The sequence below is a fragment of the Ranitomeya imitator genome, chromosome 5 (genome assembly GCF_032444005.1).
Source record: "Ranitomeya imitator isolate aRanImi1 chromosome 5, aRanImi1.pri, whole genome shotgun sequence".
Taxonomy (NCBI): Eukaryota; Metazoa; Chordata; class Amphibia; order Anura; family Dendrobatidae; genus Ranitomeya; species Ranitomeya imitator.
Window position 1 is genome coordinate 81,049,874 of NC_091286.1, and position 17,926 is coordinate 81,067,799.

The 17,926-nt window shown below is 42.1% G+C and overlaps 1 protein-coding gene across 1 annotated transcript in view; it reads right to left on the bottom strand.

Annotated features, from left to right (window-relative positions):
- Positions 1-17,926, bottom strand: part of EML6 (EMAP like 6) — a 178,409-nt gene that overhangs the window by 8,721 nt on the left and 151,762 nt on the right. Inside the window, exons 30-36 of the mRNA XM_069768872.1 lie at positions 14,285-14,383; positions 6,612-6,785; positions 5,680-5,888; positions 3,540-3,697; positions 2,552-2,666; positions 1,640-1,828; positions 1,379-1,551 (exon numbers count right to left, since the gene is read on the bottom strand). Coding sequence (XP_069624973.1) covers positions 1,379-1,551; positions 1,640-1,828; positions 2,552-2,666; positions 3,540-3,697; positions 5,680-5,888; positions 6,612-6,785; positions 14,285-14,383 — 1,117 coding nt within the window. The remainder of the gene's footprint in view (positions 1-1,378; positions 1,552-1,639; positions 1,829-2,551; positions 2,667-3,539; positions 3,698-5,679; positions 5,889-6,611; positions 6,786-14,284; positions 14,384-17,926) is intronic.

Here is a 17,926-nt window from a genome sequence, read left to right on the forward strand (position 1 = left end):
CAAATCAGAATTCATCATCTTTCTCCCATCTCACGCGACCCCCCCAACGAACCTATCCATTACAGTAAGTGGCTGCCCACTCTCCCCAGTCCCACAAGCTCGCTGCCTCGGGGTAATCCTTCACGCTGATCTCTCCTTTAAACCACATATCCAAGCCCTTTCCACTTCCTGCCAACTTCAACTCAAAAATATTTCACGAATCCGTTCATTCCTCAACCAAGAATCTGCAAAAAACCTAGTCCATGCCCTCATCATCTCTCGCCTTGACTAGTGCAACCTCACGCTCTGTGGCCTCCCCTCTAACACTCTCGCACCCCTCCAATCTATTCTAAACTCTGCTGCCCGACTAATGCACCTTTCCCCCCCCCCCTTTCCCCAGCCTCTCCCCTTTGTCAATCCCTTCACTGGCTCCCCATTGCCCAGAGACTCCAGGACAAAACCCTAACCATGACGTACAAAGCCATCCACAACCTGTCTCCTCTATACATCTGTGACCTCATCTCCCGGTACTTACCTGCACGCAACCTCCGATCCTCACAAGATCTCCTACTCTACTCCCCTCTTATCTCCTCTTCCCACAATCGCAGATTTCTCTCATGTGTCACCCCTACTCTGGAACCCTCTACCACAACACATCAGACTGAAGACCTACCTCTTCAGACAAGCCTACAATCTGCAGTAACCACTGATCGACCAAACCGCTGCATGTCCAGCTCTATCCTCGCCTACTGTATCCTCACCCATCCCTTGTAGATTGTGAGCCCTTGCGGGCAGGGTCCTCTCTCCTCCTGTACCAGTTATGACTTGTATTGTTTAAGATTATTGTACTTGTTTTTACTATGCATACCCCTCCTCACATGTAAAGCGCCATGGAATAAATGGCGCTATAACAATAAATAATAATAATATCTTCATGTGTGCTATTGATTTATAGAGTAAAAATGAAAACAAACAGTTACTCTTTAAGGTTTTGTTCCCACGTAATGTAGGCAGTGGGTTTTTCCCGTCCTTTTTGTTTGTGCGCGGAAAACTCTGTTGAGTTTAACAGTTCAAGAAAAGTAGTGATGTGATTACATGACAATTCATGTCCACTCTGTGTTTAAGGACACTGGATCTGTGCATTTTTTCCCTTATAGACTCCTTTTCAGCTCCTTGTAAAGCACATGTTAAAATAAATTGCATTTTTAAGCACAGAATCTGCACAAAAAAAAACATGCAAAAAAGGGGGAAAAAAATAAGATAACTGCAATAAACAGAGCAGATTGCTATTGCATATTTTAGAGTTGACAACTGCAGAGTATTTCCACACACGGGTACATCGCCTTCTAGTACAGATTACAAGAGAAGAGGACAATCCACACAAGCACATAATGTATACCTGATGTCCTGAATGGCTCCTCTGCGGTCTCTCTTCTTGCCCCAAATTTTCAGAGAATTCACAAGTAAAATAACAAACTCTCCGTTCCTCATCCCAATGGTTACCATTTCTCCATTAGGGCTGTAAGCTGCACAACATGCCGCGAAGCCCAGACTCACTTTGTTAAGAAGCTTCTGTAGAATATAAAATGTGATATTCCCGGGTGACATGTCCTAATGAATCTCCATCATGATTTCACCATTATTTCTACCCTGAACTTACTTTATCAGCCAGGTCCCATATCCTCGCTGTGCCATCATTACTTGCTGTAAGAAACATGTCTTTGGATGGATGTGCAGCAAGGCCCCAGATCTCGCCCTCTACGTGGCCGTTAATTAGGATATTGGAAGCAGCATTTTTCTCCCCAACTTCAATAATTTCTCCATCTTTGGTCCCCACTAAAATTTTGCCCTGTAAAAAAAACATATTTGGGGACATTTTTGCAATACTTTCTTAAAGACAGCTGCTAACATTCTTCCTCCAGTTGACCCTAACCAATCTGCATAATTCTGATGAAGGTCCAGATATAGGACTGAAACGTTAATACTTTGGATTTGTTGGATTGCATAAATAAATATTCCCTTTTTTGTCGTCTGAGTTTTCATCTACCCCCTGTTATGGATTGGATCCCTACTCAGTCACTTTCCCATCTATTTCTAGTGACATAGATATCTGATAGATGAAAGTCGCACAGCTGGGACCTGTATCTATCTCAGCAGTGGTGACCCATGCTCGGCAATATTCCTGACTAATACAAATGTATGGCGAGAGCCTTGTATCTGCAGCCACTTCTCTATCACTGCAAGGGTCCCATTTCTAGTAGACATTTATAACATATCCTATGGATAAAAGTGTTGGCTAGGAATACCCCTAGACATTTAGAGAGCATGAACCTAGACCAGACTGGTAGACATAGCATCAATTATATCCCAGTGGTTCTTATCACATTCAGACACGTTTCTCTTTCTTATATCACCTTTGGTCGTACTTTACAACAATATTTGTTGTGTACTGTATGTACACCAGTTTTTTGGGTTCAATCTCTTCAATTCTGTATATCTCCGCCACTGGATTTAATATAACATAAGGGCACAACTGCTGAGAAGCAAAAGGTCTAAGTCCCATGCTCCGTACCTTGCCTCTGCACACGGATCGTACGCAGTCCAAGGTTTGACCCGTCTCCAGCTGAAATGCCCGACAGCGCTTCATCTCCTGATCCCATAGCTTAACAGCACCTCCTTCTTTTGTCCTAAAATTGAAAATATTTCAAGAGTGGAATAATGTATTTGGTACATTAAATAGTCCTTCACCATCCAAAACAATAAAAAAAATTTAATAATTATTACATGTTAAATAGGTTGTCCAGTCACAAGATATTAGTGACTAATTCATCGGCTAGATCATCAATATCAGATGAGTGGGGGTCCAACACAATTTTCCCCACCAATAAGCTGTTATAAGCTCCTGTGCCCTTCAGACTTAGACACATGGGCCTGATTAATCAAGACTGGCGTTGTTCAAGACAGTCTTGATGAGGGGGCATGCTGGAGTCAGATGCTCCTGATTCATGAAGAGGTGCACGCCTCTTCAAGAATATGGTGCGTCCGAAGATTTGTGTGCTCCTCTGTGAGCCACGCCAGTACTATCAGTCCAGTCAGAGACTGCAGTGAGATTTCTGGTGAAGGGAACACATCATGAATTAGATAAGCTGTGGCGACCAGTCCCTGTCCCGCCCCAGCTCCGCCCAACATTGCGGAGCTGGGAGAAAATGGTGTAAAATTCCAAAAGGTGCTAAATTTGGGCGCAATTCTGAGCTGCGCTTACACTTTTCAAAGCTTTTGACAGGATTCTGGCATGAAAGCTTTAATGAATCGGTTGTATTGAGCAGAGCTGCAATGCACAAAGTGTAGTGGCCACTGCCAGGTACTGCAGAACAACTCTTATTCCCTCAAACAGATGCCAGTGTCGTGGCCTCTTGAACAATAAGCATTAATGCAGTCACAAAAACCCTGCCTGAATGCTAGTTACACCCTGTGTCCAATAGTTGATAGTTGCATCCGTTTCATAAGATAAGAGTCCTTCACATTCACATTGGTTTTTAAATGGTGTAAGATATACTTACGGCCGTTCCTTTCCACCAGTTACAATGAGTCCGTCACGTAGTGTTGTGTACATAGTGAAGACTGGGCCGGTGTGTGCTTTAGCCACCAGTCGGATTAGGAAGTGATCCTTCCAGACATAGACATCTCCATTTATGGCACCAGTGAAAGTCAGGCTATTCTGCAACAATTACAAAAGTATCTGTATGTTATAATGGCTTTCTAATATACACTGTGTGCACAATTATTAGGCAATTTGTATGTTTGATGATTCATTTTACTGTTGAACAACTCCAGTGCTGTCAGTCAATTCAAATGTTAATAAACCTGAATATTAAAGAAACCAGAACACATGAGCTGCGCGCACAGTGAACAAGCCCGTAGAGACATGTTCACACCACCAAGAGACTTGAAAACACAAAAAAGCACAGTAAAACCAAAAACACACTGTTGCAAAAAAATCACAGTGGACAGCAAGTGCTAGTAAAAAGATGGAAAAAAACAGGGTATTTGGTTGATACGTTTTAAAACCTGGCCTCCACCCCTCTTTTTTTGAGCTGTGCGCACAGGAGATGTTCTGTCCAGCGTGTCCACATGGACATTCCTTTTCTGAATCCTGCTCATACAGGTATTGTACATATGACCAGGTTTTAAATACATCAGATAGGGATTACATACATTAGTTAGGACTGCTCTGATATGGGTATACCTTGACGTTTGGTAGAGCGGCTTAATATACATTTTTTGCAAAAAACGTATCAACCAAATACCCTGTTTTTTTCCATCTTTTTACTAGCACTTGCTGTCCACTGTGATTTTTTTTGCAACAGTGTGTTTTTGGTTTTACTGTGCTTTTTTGTGTTTTCTGAATATTAAAGAAAGTAAAAGTGAGGTTTTGTCTTTCTTAGGAGACTATCTACAGTATGTGTGCAGTATTATTGGCAACTATTATTGTGCATTATTATGTAGCTAAATGAAAAATGTAAATGTTGTTTATTTTCATCTGCTACAGTGAGAATAATAACCAAACTCCTCAAACTAGCTCATCTTTAATAATACCAGCCCATAGCAGTACCCGACCACCACCTTGCTGAGTCCATGTGGCTGTTTGTGCCTGTTACTGATCCAGTCATGGGTCCATTCATCTGGTCCATCAAGAATCACTCTCATCTCATCAGTCCATAAAACCTTTGAAAAATTTGTCTTCAGATATTTCTTGGCCCAGTGTTGATGTTTCCCCTTCTGTGTCATGTTCAGTGGTGGTCGGGTTTCACCTCCTTTCCTCGGCCATGTCTGAGCACTGAACATCTTGTACTTCTGGGCCCTCCAGGGTGGTTGCAGTTCTGGAATATGACAGCACTGGAGGATATTGGCTTCCTGTTCGGATCCCATTTTATTGTTCTCGAATCTTTGACCGCTAACATGAGTCTTTTTTTCTCAACACATTTTTTGTGACCCTATCACCTACTTGCAACAATGGCTCTGTGATTACACCCCAATATCAATTTTTGACTTTTCAGAGTCAGTTAAATCTTTTTATGACCATTTTGCCTTAGGAAAACAAATCGCTTAGTAATTCTGCACACCTCAGTCTCCCTCATTACACATCACCTGATTTGCTTCATTCATAAGTATTCAACTTTATATAGTGCAGAGTTGGAAAATCTGCATAAAAATTATGATACAGTCAAAATATTCACTTGCCTAATCATTATGCACATTGTGCAGACTTCACAAGTGCTGATAGGCCTGTCACACAGTGTTTTCTCTAGCAAGTTAGTATGAAAGCGGAATTGTCCAGAAATGGAAAACTTCACTTTCACATGTTATGAATTGTGTTTTCTGGTTTCTGAAAACCAACAACAACAATTTCCACTTCCACATGTGTACAAGGGAGTCAGATGTGGTTCAATGGCTTTCTAACATGTACAGGTACTTTTAGAAATGTTAGGAAAAGTTTATTTCACAGTAAAATCTATAGGGTCTGTACACAAATAAAGTGTTTTTTGTAACAGTTCAATTGCTACAAAACCTCAAGGGATGTTCTTGACAATATAACGAGCGAGGAAATAAAGAAAAAAAAAAACACAAAGAAAAAAACTAAAGATTCTAAATCTCAGACATTTTTTTTTTAATAAAATTGTATAGCATTGTGAAACTTACAGCCCCAAAGGCAACGGAAAGCATTGTTTGCATTTTGGCATTGTCTACAGATCCGACAATCCCTTTCTTATAGAGTAAAGCGCTCCCAGCCAGAGTCCAGAATTTTATGTGTTTTACTCCAACAGATACAAACTGGGTGTCCGAGTCTGGACGAAACTCTGCCACGAATATCCGCTCCACGTGACTTCCTTTACCGGCAACTTTAGCACCTGCGAAGGGTCACATAAGACAAGTCTTTACTGTGTTCTGCCCCATTGGACCAGTTACACTAATGATTTTGGTAATGGGAAATTATCCTATTCTGCATTCTAAAGAGTAACTAAAGATCATCAATATTTTTGCTCTAAATATTTTACTTTACGAAGAATATTAATTATTGGTAACTTGCTGGAAATACCTGCACATGTCATCAATAGGGTGCATTCACATAGAGTATCATATTGGTTTATTTTACAGCGATTTTTACAAAACTGTGTCAATTAGGAGAAATAAAGGGTGATATGGTCACATCGAGTGAGAACACGGCTTACGGGTAATCTGTAGGTTTTGCTAATTACGTGTAGGGGCTGGTGCAGAAAGACTTGTATACATGGCCATGCCTACTAACTAGACCTCTGGGACCCACACGAATCTCCATCCCTGTCCACATGGATGCCTATTCTCAAGATATGCGCAGATCCCTTCATGTATCTGACATTTATGGCATATACAATCAGATGGATCCTATAAATACCAGGAATGTCTGACATGGGAATATCCCTTTATGCAATGTTTCTGGGGCAACATACCTGTGTACACAGAGGTGCATGTATGACACTCATAGAGTTATATGGAGTGTAATAGAAGTTGCTGACCACGTGGCTCTGCACCTTGTTCCACCAAAAAAAGAGTTTGTACAAATGATAGTACACGCTGGCACATGATGCACCTACCTTCCTGCCATCTCCATACGGTTATGGTATGTTCTGGGTCAACGCCTACAGACACCAATAACTTCCCAGTGGCACTAAAATTAATGTATCCAACTCCCTTAGCATGAAAGCACCGCAGGATGGACAAGGTCTGCTTGCTCATAGCATCCCAGATATGAATAGAGGGAGTAGCGCCTGTATTGAAGAAAGAATCCACAATTAAGTGTTTAAGAAGAAATGTGATCGACTAACTATCCGCTAAGTTCACACTCTGACAGTACGTCCATAGAGAAGGCGGGAGAGCAGATCTTCCTTAAAGTGAATTTCCACCCTAGAACACTATTTTGTGATCATTATTTATTTATTTTTTTAATCTACACAAGTTCAAATTTCTGTGCGTTTTTCTTTCTGTTTCTTTGTGCAAGTCTGTTTTTCTGATAAAGAGTTCCAAATCCAAGGCACATACGATACACACATACGACACAACATGCTGGATACCAGCAGAGACCACGAGAGGGAGTAAAGATAAATGTATACTACTGCCTGCTTCTATACATTAAACTCTATGACAAGATGGCACACTTCCAACCCACAATGCGGTGGTACACTACTAAGGTGTTGATAACCTATCCTAAGGATGGGTCATCAATATCGGACAGGTAAGGGTCTAACACCTGGAACCCCACCGATCCTCCGATCAGCTACTGTCAGCTCCAGCAGCTGCTAGGTGTTCTGCGCCATTCACCATGTAGTGGCCGTTCTCAGGTACTGCAGCTCCCATTCCCTTCAATAGAAGCTAAGCTGTAGTGCTCAGTACCTAGCGCTGCACAGTGTTCAGGGCTGTGCTGTTCTACACACTGTTTACATCCAGCAGCTGCCGGAGCTGACAGCAGCTGATCAGAGCGGGTGCCAGGTGTCGGACCGCCAATGATCTAATACTGGTTACCAATCAGGATAGGATATAAATATCATAGTAATGGAAAACACCTTAAAATCTATATTTACAGCATCTTTTATATTTAAATATTTATTAGAAAGTTAGTGCTCACAATCCATAATATTTTATATGTCATAGCCTCTGTTCAGTACTTCTGATCGGTGGGTCCAGGTCCTGAGACCCCCACTGACTGCTCAATCCAAGGGTCAGAAATCCACAACTTACAGTATGTGCGAGTGCACGAGCTCAGCATAAAGCCTATGTGTCCGTACAGTCATACACCTCTCTGCTTGCACTCGGCAGTGAGCTCCGCTTCTGCCACTTGCATTCAGCAACTGGTAGGGGTCAACTTTTTATCAGTGCTGAACAGTTGCTATAGTATATATATATATATATATATATATATATATATATATATATAAAAATAAAACATTACCTTTTGCGCTATTAAATGAATCAGAACAGAACTTTGGACCTAAAAATTACAGTGAGGCAAAAAAGTATTTAGTCAGTCAGCAATAGTGCAAGTTCCACCACTTAAAAAGATGAGAGGCGTCTGTAATTTACATCATAGGTAGACCTCAACTATGGGAGACAAACTGAGAAAAAAAAATCCAGAAAATCACATTGTCTGTTTTTTTAACATTTTATTTGCATATTATGGTGGAAAATAAGTATTTGGTCAGAAACAAACAATCCAGATTTCTGGCTCTCACAGACCTGTAACTTCTTCTTTAAGAGTCTCCTCTTTCCTCCACTCATTACCTGTAGTAATGGCACCTGTTTAAACTTGTTATCAGTATAAAAAGACACCTGTGCACACCCTCAAACAGTCTGACTCCAAACTCCACTATGGTGAAGACCAAAGAGCTGTCAATGGACACCAGAAACAAAATTGTAGCCCTGCACCAGGCTGGGAAGACTGAATCTGCAATAGCCAACCAGCTTGGAGTGAAGAAATCAACAATGGGAGCAATAATTAGAAAATGGAAGACATACAAGACCACTGATAATCTCCCTCGATCTGGGACTCCACGCAAAATCCCACCCCGTGGGGTCAGAATGATCACAAGAACGGTGAGCAAAAATCCCAGAACCACGCGGGGGACCTAGTGAATGAACTGCAGAGAGCTGGGACCAATGTAACAAGGCCTACCATAAGTAACACACTACGCCACCATGGACTCAGATCCTGCAGTGCCAGACGTGTCCCACTGCTTAAGCCAGTACATGTCCGGGCCCATCTGAAGTTTGCTAGAGAGCATTTGGATGATCCAGAGGAGTTTTGGGAGAATGTCCTATGGTCTGATGAAACCAAACTGGAACTGTTTGGTAGAAACACAACTTATCGTGTTTGGAGGAAAAAGAATACTGAGTTGCATCCATCAAACACCATACCTACTGTAAAGCATGGTGGTGGAAGCATCATGCTTTGGGGCTGTTTCTCTGCAAAGGGGCCAGGACGACTGATCCGGGTACATGAAAGAATGAATGGGGCCATGTATCGTGAGATTTTGAGTGCAAACCTCCTTCCATCAGCAAGGGCATTGAAGATGAAACGTGGCTGGGTCTTTCAACATGACAATGATCCAAAGCACACCGCCAGGGCAACGAAGGAGTGGCTTCGTAAGAAGCATTTCAAGGTCCTGGAGTGGCCTAGCCAGTCTCCAGATCTCAACCCTATAGAAAACCTTTGGAGGGAGTTGAAAGTCTGTGTTGCCAAGCGAAAAGCCAAAAACATCACTGCCCTAGAGGAGATCTGCATGGAGGAATGGGCCAACATACCAACAACAGTGTGTGGCAACCTTGTGAAGACTTACAGAAAACGTGTGACCTCTGTCATTGCCAACAAAGGATATATTACAAAGTATTGAGATGAAATTTTGTTTCTGACCAAATACTTATTTTCCACCATAATATGCAAATAAAATGTTAAAAAAACAGACAATGTGATTTTCTGGATTTTTTTTCTCAGTTTGTCTCCCATAGTTGAGGTCTACCTATGATGTAAATTACAGACGCCTCTCATCTTTTTAAGTGGCGGAACTTGCACTATTGCTGACTGACTAAATACTTTTTTGCCCCACTGTATATGATAAAAGGTGGGAGTTTTACTTTAAAAGAGTTGTCAGATCATACGATATTGATGACCTAATTTTGGGACAGGTCATCGATATCAAATGAATTTGGGTCTGACATCCCCGCCAATCAATTGTAATTTATCTCCAGTAGTGGCCGGATATAAACACATTGAATGGAAAACTCCATTCAATGTGTAGCAGTCGCTGCCGGGTACTGCAGAACATCTCCCGGTATCGTGATCAGGCTATTCTCTTCAATTGGAGCTGTCCTCCAGTACCTGGCAGCGACTGCTACACAATGAATGGAGCTATTAATTGACAGCTCCATTCAGTGTATTTACATCCTGCCACAGCGGGAGCTGATTGATGGAACTGCCAGGTTCTAGGAAATCTGAGTCACAGTGAATGTGAACGCCACTGGATCACAAGTTCTGTGAAGGCTACAGAAGTGGCCGTATTAGCAGCCATTCAGAATTTACAGACAAGGAGATGGACAGCATAAGGTATAATACTCACGAGATGAGCTGATCACACAGATTCACAGGACCGTGATCCGGCTGCCGCAGAGCACCAGCGTGGATCCGGAGCAGGGTCCTGTGAATCTCTCTCTGCATCTTTACCCACTAGTGGTTTATTTCTCTTCTAGGGAAAAATTCACTTTAAGGAAACAAACTATATATAGTTCTAGAGGAATTCCCGGGCTTGTGAATGTCGACCTCCACAGACATGAACAGTTAGTATACAACATAGAGACACTTACTAAAACAACATCCACAATTCAGAAATGTACTATGCAAAGCTAAGTGTACGTACTAGAAGCTCGTGGGAACAGGAGTACTGTGATTTATGGAGAATGACTAAAAGTTATGAGCGGGATGGAGGCAGCCATGCAGAACCTGGATCATGGCTGATATGTATCTGAGCCCAGTGTAGGGACAGACATAATGACTGGACCAGAGAGGACTGGAGCTACACACATGAACGTCGTGGGTAACACCTTACCTGAATATTCAGCAATTTCGCCTGCGTTGTGAGAGCAATGGCAAATGGGGAAGCGTCAGGGCTACCAACAACTTAAAGAAGTAATATTGCTAATGCTGAGGTAAGATAGGTCAGCATTAGGGGCATGCAAAAACAAAGTGTTTAAAGTATGGAAATGATTGGAAAAGAAATAAATATAGAACTGTTGTTTAGTATAAAATGGCATTGGGCTCAGCAAAATAATGTTTTTATGGCCACACAATATTTTATTTTTTTTAGTAAAAATAATTTTATATTTTTATTAATACATGTGTGAAATGTTCTCCCTGAATCAGAGGCATCCAATACTGAAACAAGGCTCATCAGGAACAGCTATGAAGCAGTGACACATTACTATTACAGATGTAAGGAGCAGGGACCTTTAAATACATATTAAGAAATATCCTCTGATATCCTGTAGCTACTATGTTCTGATCACATCTGCATCATGAGCTATAAACAGAAAACCACCAGGCAGTGTCAGATACATCACATGATTGAGGACCCAAACAGCACCCATAGGACTGCACGACAGATTCATCAGGGTGTCCACCATTCTCACAGAACCAGATCTGCAGGCTGTGCTATTCTTCCATTCAGATCTCTCAGCAGGTCTCCAGAAAACAGGCTCCTGGTTATCTGTCTGCACATAGCCACAGGTTTTGGTATTGCAACTCATCCCTATTCACTTCAATAGGGTGGAGCTGCGATGCATGGAAAGGTATGGTATTACTAAAGAAGAGGGCATCTGTAGTTTTCTAATTCTATACTACCCTGTTAAAAGACATGTACACCGTCGCAAATATTTTTGTTACTGATCATTTGCTTTCTAAATATGAAGTTGAAGTTATATTTTCGAGTTATCACATTCATTGCATTAGTTAGTTATACTGCATGAAAATTAGTAAGTTTGCAACTCACTCTCTTTTTCTATCCATTTTCATTCTCCCGCAATGACAGTTTTTATCTTACATAGTGTAAAGCTGGTTTCCATGGAATTTGGCCACTAATGCCTGCCCAGACTCTTGCCGAGTGTCAATTGTAGTTGCATTCCAGTAGAGGAGTTGACTCCTAACACACCAGTTAGCTCTTGCCAGTCTATAAATTTCTATATATCAGTTATCTGCTCACCGTCTCCCCTTCACGCTCAGGGCAGGGCTCTTATCAGTCCTGAATATTCACAATCCATGGCAGGTCACTAATCATCGCATCAGCAGTTTCCACAGCAGTTTTAATTAAGGTTTTCACTTTCCAGAACAGTGCGCTCATTCAAAGTCCCTGTTATCTCCATATGTAAATGTAATGACTCAGTACAAACACTGACAGACCATTAATCTGTGGTAGCTGAATGAAACGGGTCACCAGAATGGTCACTCAAGGAGACGCATCTGACCCCCGAGGAAGTAAGATGCGGCTGCCATTTTGCTGCTGCAGTGTCTAGTATGTCGTATTCATAAATTCGAGAGTCATGGTCCGAGTATGGACCATGATTCATAAAATGTCCACGGCGCTCTTAAACTGAATTTGACAGCCTAATAGGCACATACGAAACAAGTACAGGTTGGGACACCCACGGTCCCGTACTCGGATTGTAACACAGGAATGTGTGACTGCTGCAAACACCTTTACCTAGCTCACTGCTTTTGCCATAAATTTTACATATTACAAGTTCCTGCTCAGTCTTGGTGTTCTCTCTGCTCTCCCCTTCCTTTCTCTTTGTGTAGCATTATAGCATTAGGAAGGGGGCTATGGCTGTACCTAGATCTCAAGAGAAGATAGGGGAGAAAAAATGTACAGTCTCAGGGAGGGCAGAAAAAAACAGGCTATGGAAAAGAGAAAATAATTACAGGATAGAAGCTTTGCTTAAACCTGAGCTAGTGAAGACAGCTCTAGCATAGATACTCACTATCCAACCTATATTACTGGGACAGGAACTCCCACAAAATAATAATCTGAGATTTGGGCAACAAACTGCATATCCGGGGGCCTGTAAATGAATGAAGGAATGCAAACTACGGACTCAATTATAAGAACTTAAAGGTAGCCTCTGACATATGTAAAATAATTTTTTTAATGTCATATGTGTCTACAGATTTTATTTACCTGTATTCTGTTATCAGAGAGAAGAGGTGTTAAGAAGGACTATATGGCCAAAACAAGGGTAACTTTTATGTATTCCTGTGAGGAAAATGGATCCCAATTTTGCTGCTCTTGCATCTGGTAGAGATGAGTAATGGGAAGATGATGCAAGAGGCTGTGGCAATATTAATGCTATTATGCACATAGATAATTTCAGGAAATTCTCCAGACAGTTGAACATACAACATTGTCACTCAATGAGAACCTTAAAGGAACCTGTCACCTGAAAAATATGCTATTATCCTGCAGATATGGGGTTAATCTTCAGGGTAATAGCGTTGTGAACCTGCCGGGTGCCGACACTTACACCCACACTGCCGGGAGCAAATTAACTTTATTTCTCCCAGCAGTGTTCAGGTTCCAGTCACAGGGGCACTGCGGCAGTATCTGCGCCCACACTGACAGCCCTAATGCTGAGCCGCTGTCAGTCAGTGCCGGGGTCGCGGTTACAGCTGTCACTCTCTATGCACAGAGCGGTGACTGAACTAGCGCTGCTGCTATGACTGGAACCCAAACGCTGCCAGGAGGAATAAAGTTAATTTCCTCCCGGTAGCATGGGTGTACGTGCCGGCGTCATGCAGGTTCATCATGCTATCAACCTCATATCTGCAGGTTAATAACAGTTTTTCAGGGACAGGACCCCTTTAATTCATCCATGAAGAATAGGAGCCAGAATGAAGTCAGACAACACATTGGTGGGGTCTGTGAGTTCCAATCAGCATCATCTGTCACAAAATCTTAAAAAAAGACTATTATTCCTCTGACACATATCTATTAATAAAAACGTTAAGTTGGAAAGTGCCTCTAAAGCCAGTATAAGATGGTTTTAAAATGGCAGAGACAAACAACAATCTGGGCAAAGCACATTTCCAGATACATTTCTCAAACCTTAGAGCAGTAAGATATGTGGTGTAGACTTTAATCATTTTGCTACATCACTTGTTAAAGCCATGAATTGTTGAAAAGTCCTTAGTCTAAGCATAGTGTGTGTTCGATTTGTAAAGGGAATCTGTCGGTAGGATCAACCCTCCTAATGTGTTTATATGGGCATGTAGGACATAGGAAGCTGAATATAATGAGACCTTAATATTTACGATCCGATGTTCTATTCCAGAGAAATGCATGTTTTTTTCTTAACATGTAATGAGCTGTTAAGATCTATGGGCCGGACATAGATCTCTTTGAGAATCTGCCTCCAGAGCTTACATTAAATGAAAGGTGGAGTTACCAGTCTCACACTGGTAAGGCCTTCTTTCATGTAAAGAAAGCTCTGGAGGCAGATTCTCAAAGAGATCTATGTCCGGCCCATAAATGATCATACTGACAGATGACAGATGCCCTTTAATATTGTCGGCTGACTTCTGGATCTTTAGAAAATAACAAAACATCAAAAAGTAACCTGATGGTACCCACATGTTAAAATGTTGCAAAAGTTATTTTTGACATATGATACCAAAGTTTGCTGTGCACATAAGTAAGTCTTAGACTTGGCTGCCTGATATCTGTGGATTTCTTACCAATTTGTCCAGTTGCTACAACATTCTTGTATTTTGGGTGTTGATTGACAGTCAGGCAAAGTATGTCATCAGTGTGTTCCAGATAAAAGCTCTGAGTTCCTATTTTGAAAAAAAGAGTAAAAGAAGTCAGCTCACTGTATCTGCTTGATCCTTCCGGAGCATGAAGCAAGTGTAATTGCCAAATTAGAGAACAATTAATATGAGTAGAGAAGGGCTCCAGCTCAAAGAATAACAACATTTCCTACTTTATTAACACGTTGTTAAAATATCTTCACATGCATCTGTGGCAAATTGAAATATCAAAACATCAACGCGTTTCTGGTGCACTCTGCATGCATTTTAAAGTGTTTTAGAATATGTTAATACAATTGAAGATATTTTTTATCTGTTGATGTGCACAGAAGGATCGGTAGTACGATTGCTTTGCATACATAGAGTACCATTGTTCTCGGCAGCACATCTGAATACACAGGTCAATTGGCTCCCGAGATTGATAATTTTTTTAACTAATTTAAAAATAATTTCACTTTACAATTGAACATTTTCCTTGTCTGTCTGGAGATTGGCAGGCTGTTTAGACTGGACTATAAGGAGTGAGCATCCCCCCCCCCCCTTAGCGTAGGTGTTATTTTGATAATTGACATTAAAGAGGTCCGGTTTCAAATTTGAAGAGGTCATATCTGTTACTCATCTTTCCGGGGTCCAGCTATGCCTCGCTCCCGCTGCTCCTGTCTGTGTTGACCGGCTGCAGCAGTGATGTCATGACTACAGTGTACAGTGTACATCACCGCTGGACAATCATTTTATATGGGTTTTACCAGGGATATTGAAAACAGGTCTGCTTTTGAATTTTTTAGAATTAACGCCACTGGTGTCCATGAGTTATGCCTGCCAAGCGGATAACTGATAAAGTCCCATATCAGGACCATGTACACTAAGGTATAGGGTGATAGAAAAGAGGCAAGTTATACTGGTAGCGGGCCTCCTGCTATTGGAATTCTCTTCAATGTTCACCTCTGCACACCAATGATTAAAATAAAGCCAAGCGGTAAAGTGTGCATGGTCTGAAAAGTAACATGGTCCAAAAGACATGGTCCTGCACAAATAACTACAGACCGGTCTACAATCTCCCCTTCATCTCTAAAACTCTAGGAGCGCCTGGTCAACTCCTGCCTTACCCGTTACCTCTCCACTCACTCCCTCCTAGATCCTTCACAGTCCGGTTTCCGCCCCCTACATTCGACAGAAACTGCACTCATCAAGGTGACCAATGACCTTCTGACAGCAAAATGCAATGGTGACCACTCTCTGCTCATTCTTCTCGACCTCTCTCGCTGCAGCTTTTGACCACCCTTTCTTACTCTCTAGGCTCCAGTCACTTGGTATTAAGGACACTGCTCTCTCTTGGTTCTCCTCCTATCTTTCAAAACGCTCTTTCAGTGTTCTGTTCTCTGGCTCCACTTCATCTCCTCTTCCTCTCAATGTCGGGGTACCTCAGGCCCCCTTCTCTTCTCCCTCTACACGGCCCCAATTGGACAGACCATAAGCAGATTTGTCTTTCAGTACCATCTTTATGCCGATGACACACAACTATACACGCCCTTCCCTGACCTTACCCCCGCTGTACTACAGAACGTCAGTGACTGTCTGTCCGCAGTCTCTGACATCATGTCCGCTCTCTATCTGAAACTCAACCTCTCCAAAACTGAACTTCTTCTGCTCCCGCCATCTACTAACCTCCCTAAATCTGACATTTCCCTCTCCGTGGGTGGCACCATAATAACATGCCGGCAGCAGGTGCGCTGTCTAGGTGTTATGTTTGACTCTGATCTCTCCTTCACCTCCCACATACAATCTCTTGCCCGCTCGTGCCGCTTACACCTAAAGAACGTCTCTAGAATCCGCCCTTTTCTCACCGTGGAAACAACAAAACCCCTCACTGTCACCTTGATCTACTCCTGCCTGGACTACTGTAACGCTCTATTATTTGGCCTCCCCCTCACTCTCCAGTCTATTCTTAATGCAGCAGCCAGGGTTGTCCATCTAGCTAATCAGTATTTAGACGTGCCTGCTCTTCGCCAGTCGTTACACTGGCTGCCCATTCATTATAGAATCCAATTCAAAGTACTTGTTCTCACCCATAAAGCTCTCCACAGTGCGGCACCCCCTTACATCTCTTCCCTGATTTCTGTCTATCAGCCTTACCGACCTCTGCGCTCTGCAAATGACTTTTGACTAACCTCTGCACTACCGTACCTCCCACTCCCGACTCCAAGACTTCTCCCACGCTGCGCCAATCCTCTGGAATGCTCTACCCCGAGAAATTAGGATCATCCACACTTTGCATATTTTTAGGCGCTCCCTCAAAACACATTTGTTCAGAGCGGCCTATCACGTTCACTAATCAAAGTCATTTTATGTTTGTGTCTGTAGCCCATTCACTATCTCCATCTATCCCCCACCCCCTGAAGATGGCTGGACCATCATTGCAAATACATCATTGTAAATACACACCTGTACTTTGTATCTCCCCCACCTCATTGTAGATTGTAAGCTCTCATGAGCAGGGTCGTTTTATTTTGCTTTAATTATTGTATTGTTAACGTTGTTATTGTTGCCAATATTGTTGCCAATATTGTTGCCAATATTCAAAAAGGGCTCTAAAAGTGAACCTGGAAATTATAGGCCAGTAAGTCTAACCTCTATTGTTGGTAAAATATTTGAAGGGTTTCTGAGGGATGTTATTCTGGATTATCTCAATGAGAATAACTGTTTAACTCCATATCAGCATGGGTTTATGAGAAATCGCTCCTGTCAAACCAATCTAATCAGTTTTTATGAAGAGGTAAGCTATAGACTGGACCACGGTGAGTCATTGGACGTGGTATATCTCGATTTTTCCAAAGCGTTTGATACCGTGCCGCACAAGAGGTTGGTACACAAAATGAGAATGCTTGGTCTGGGGGAAAATGTGTGTAAATGGGTTAGTAACTGGCTTAGTGATAGAAAGCAGAGGGTGGTTATAAATGGTATAGTCTCTAACTGGGTCGCTGTGACCAGTGGGGTACCGCAGGGGTCGGTATTGGGACCTGTTCTCTTCAACATATTCATTAATGATCTGGTAGAAGGTTTACACAGTAAAATATCGATATTTGCAGATGATACAAAACTATGTAAAGCAGTTAATACAAGAGAAGATAGTATTCTGCTACAGATGGATCTGGATAAGTTGGAAACTTGGGCTGAAAGGTGGCAGATGAGGTTTAACAATGATAAATGTAAGGTTATACACATGGGAAGAAGGAATCAATGTCACCATTACACACTGAACGGGAAACCACTGGGTAAATCTGACAGGGAGAAGGACTTGGGGATCCTAGTTAATGATAAACTTACCTGGAGCAGCCAGTGCCAGGCAGCAGCTGCCAAGGCAAACAGGATCATGGGGTGCATTAAAAGAGGTCTGGATACACATGATGAGAGCATTATACTGCCTCTGTACAAATCCCTAGTTAGACCGCACATGGAGTACTGTGTCCAGTTTTGGGCACCGGTGCTCAGGAAGGATATAATGGAACTAGAGAGAGTACAAAGGAGGGCAACAAAATTAATAAAGGGGATGGGAGAACTACAATACCCAGA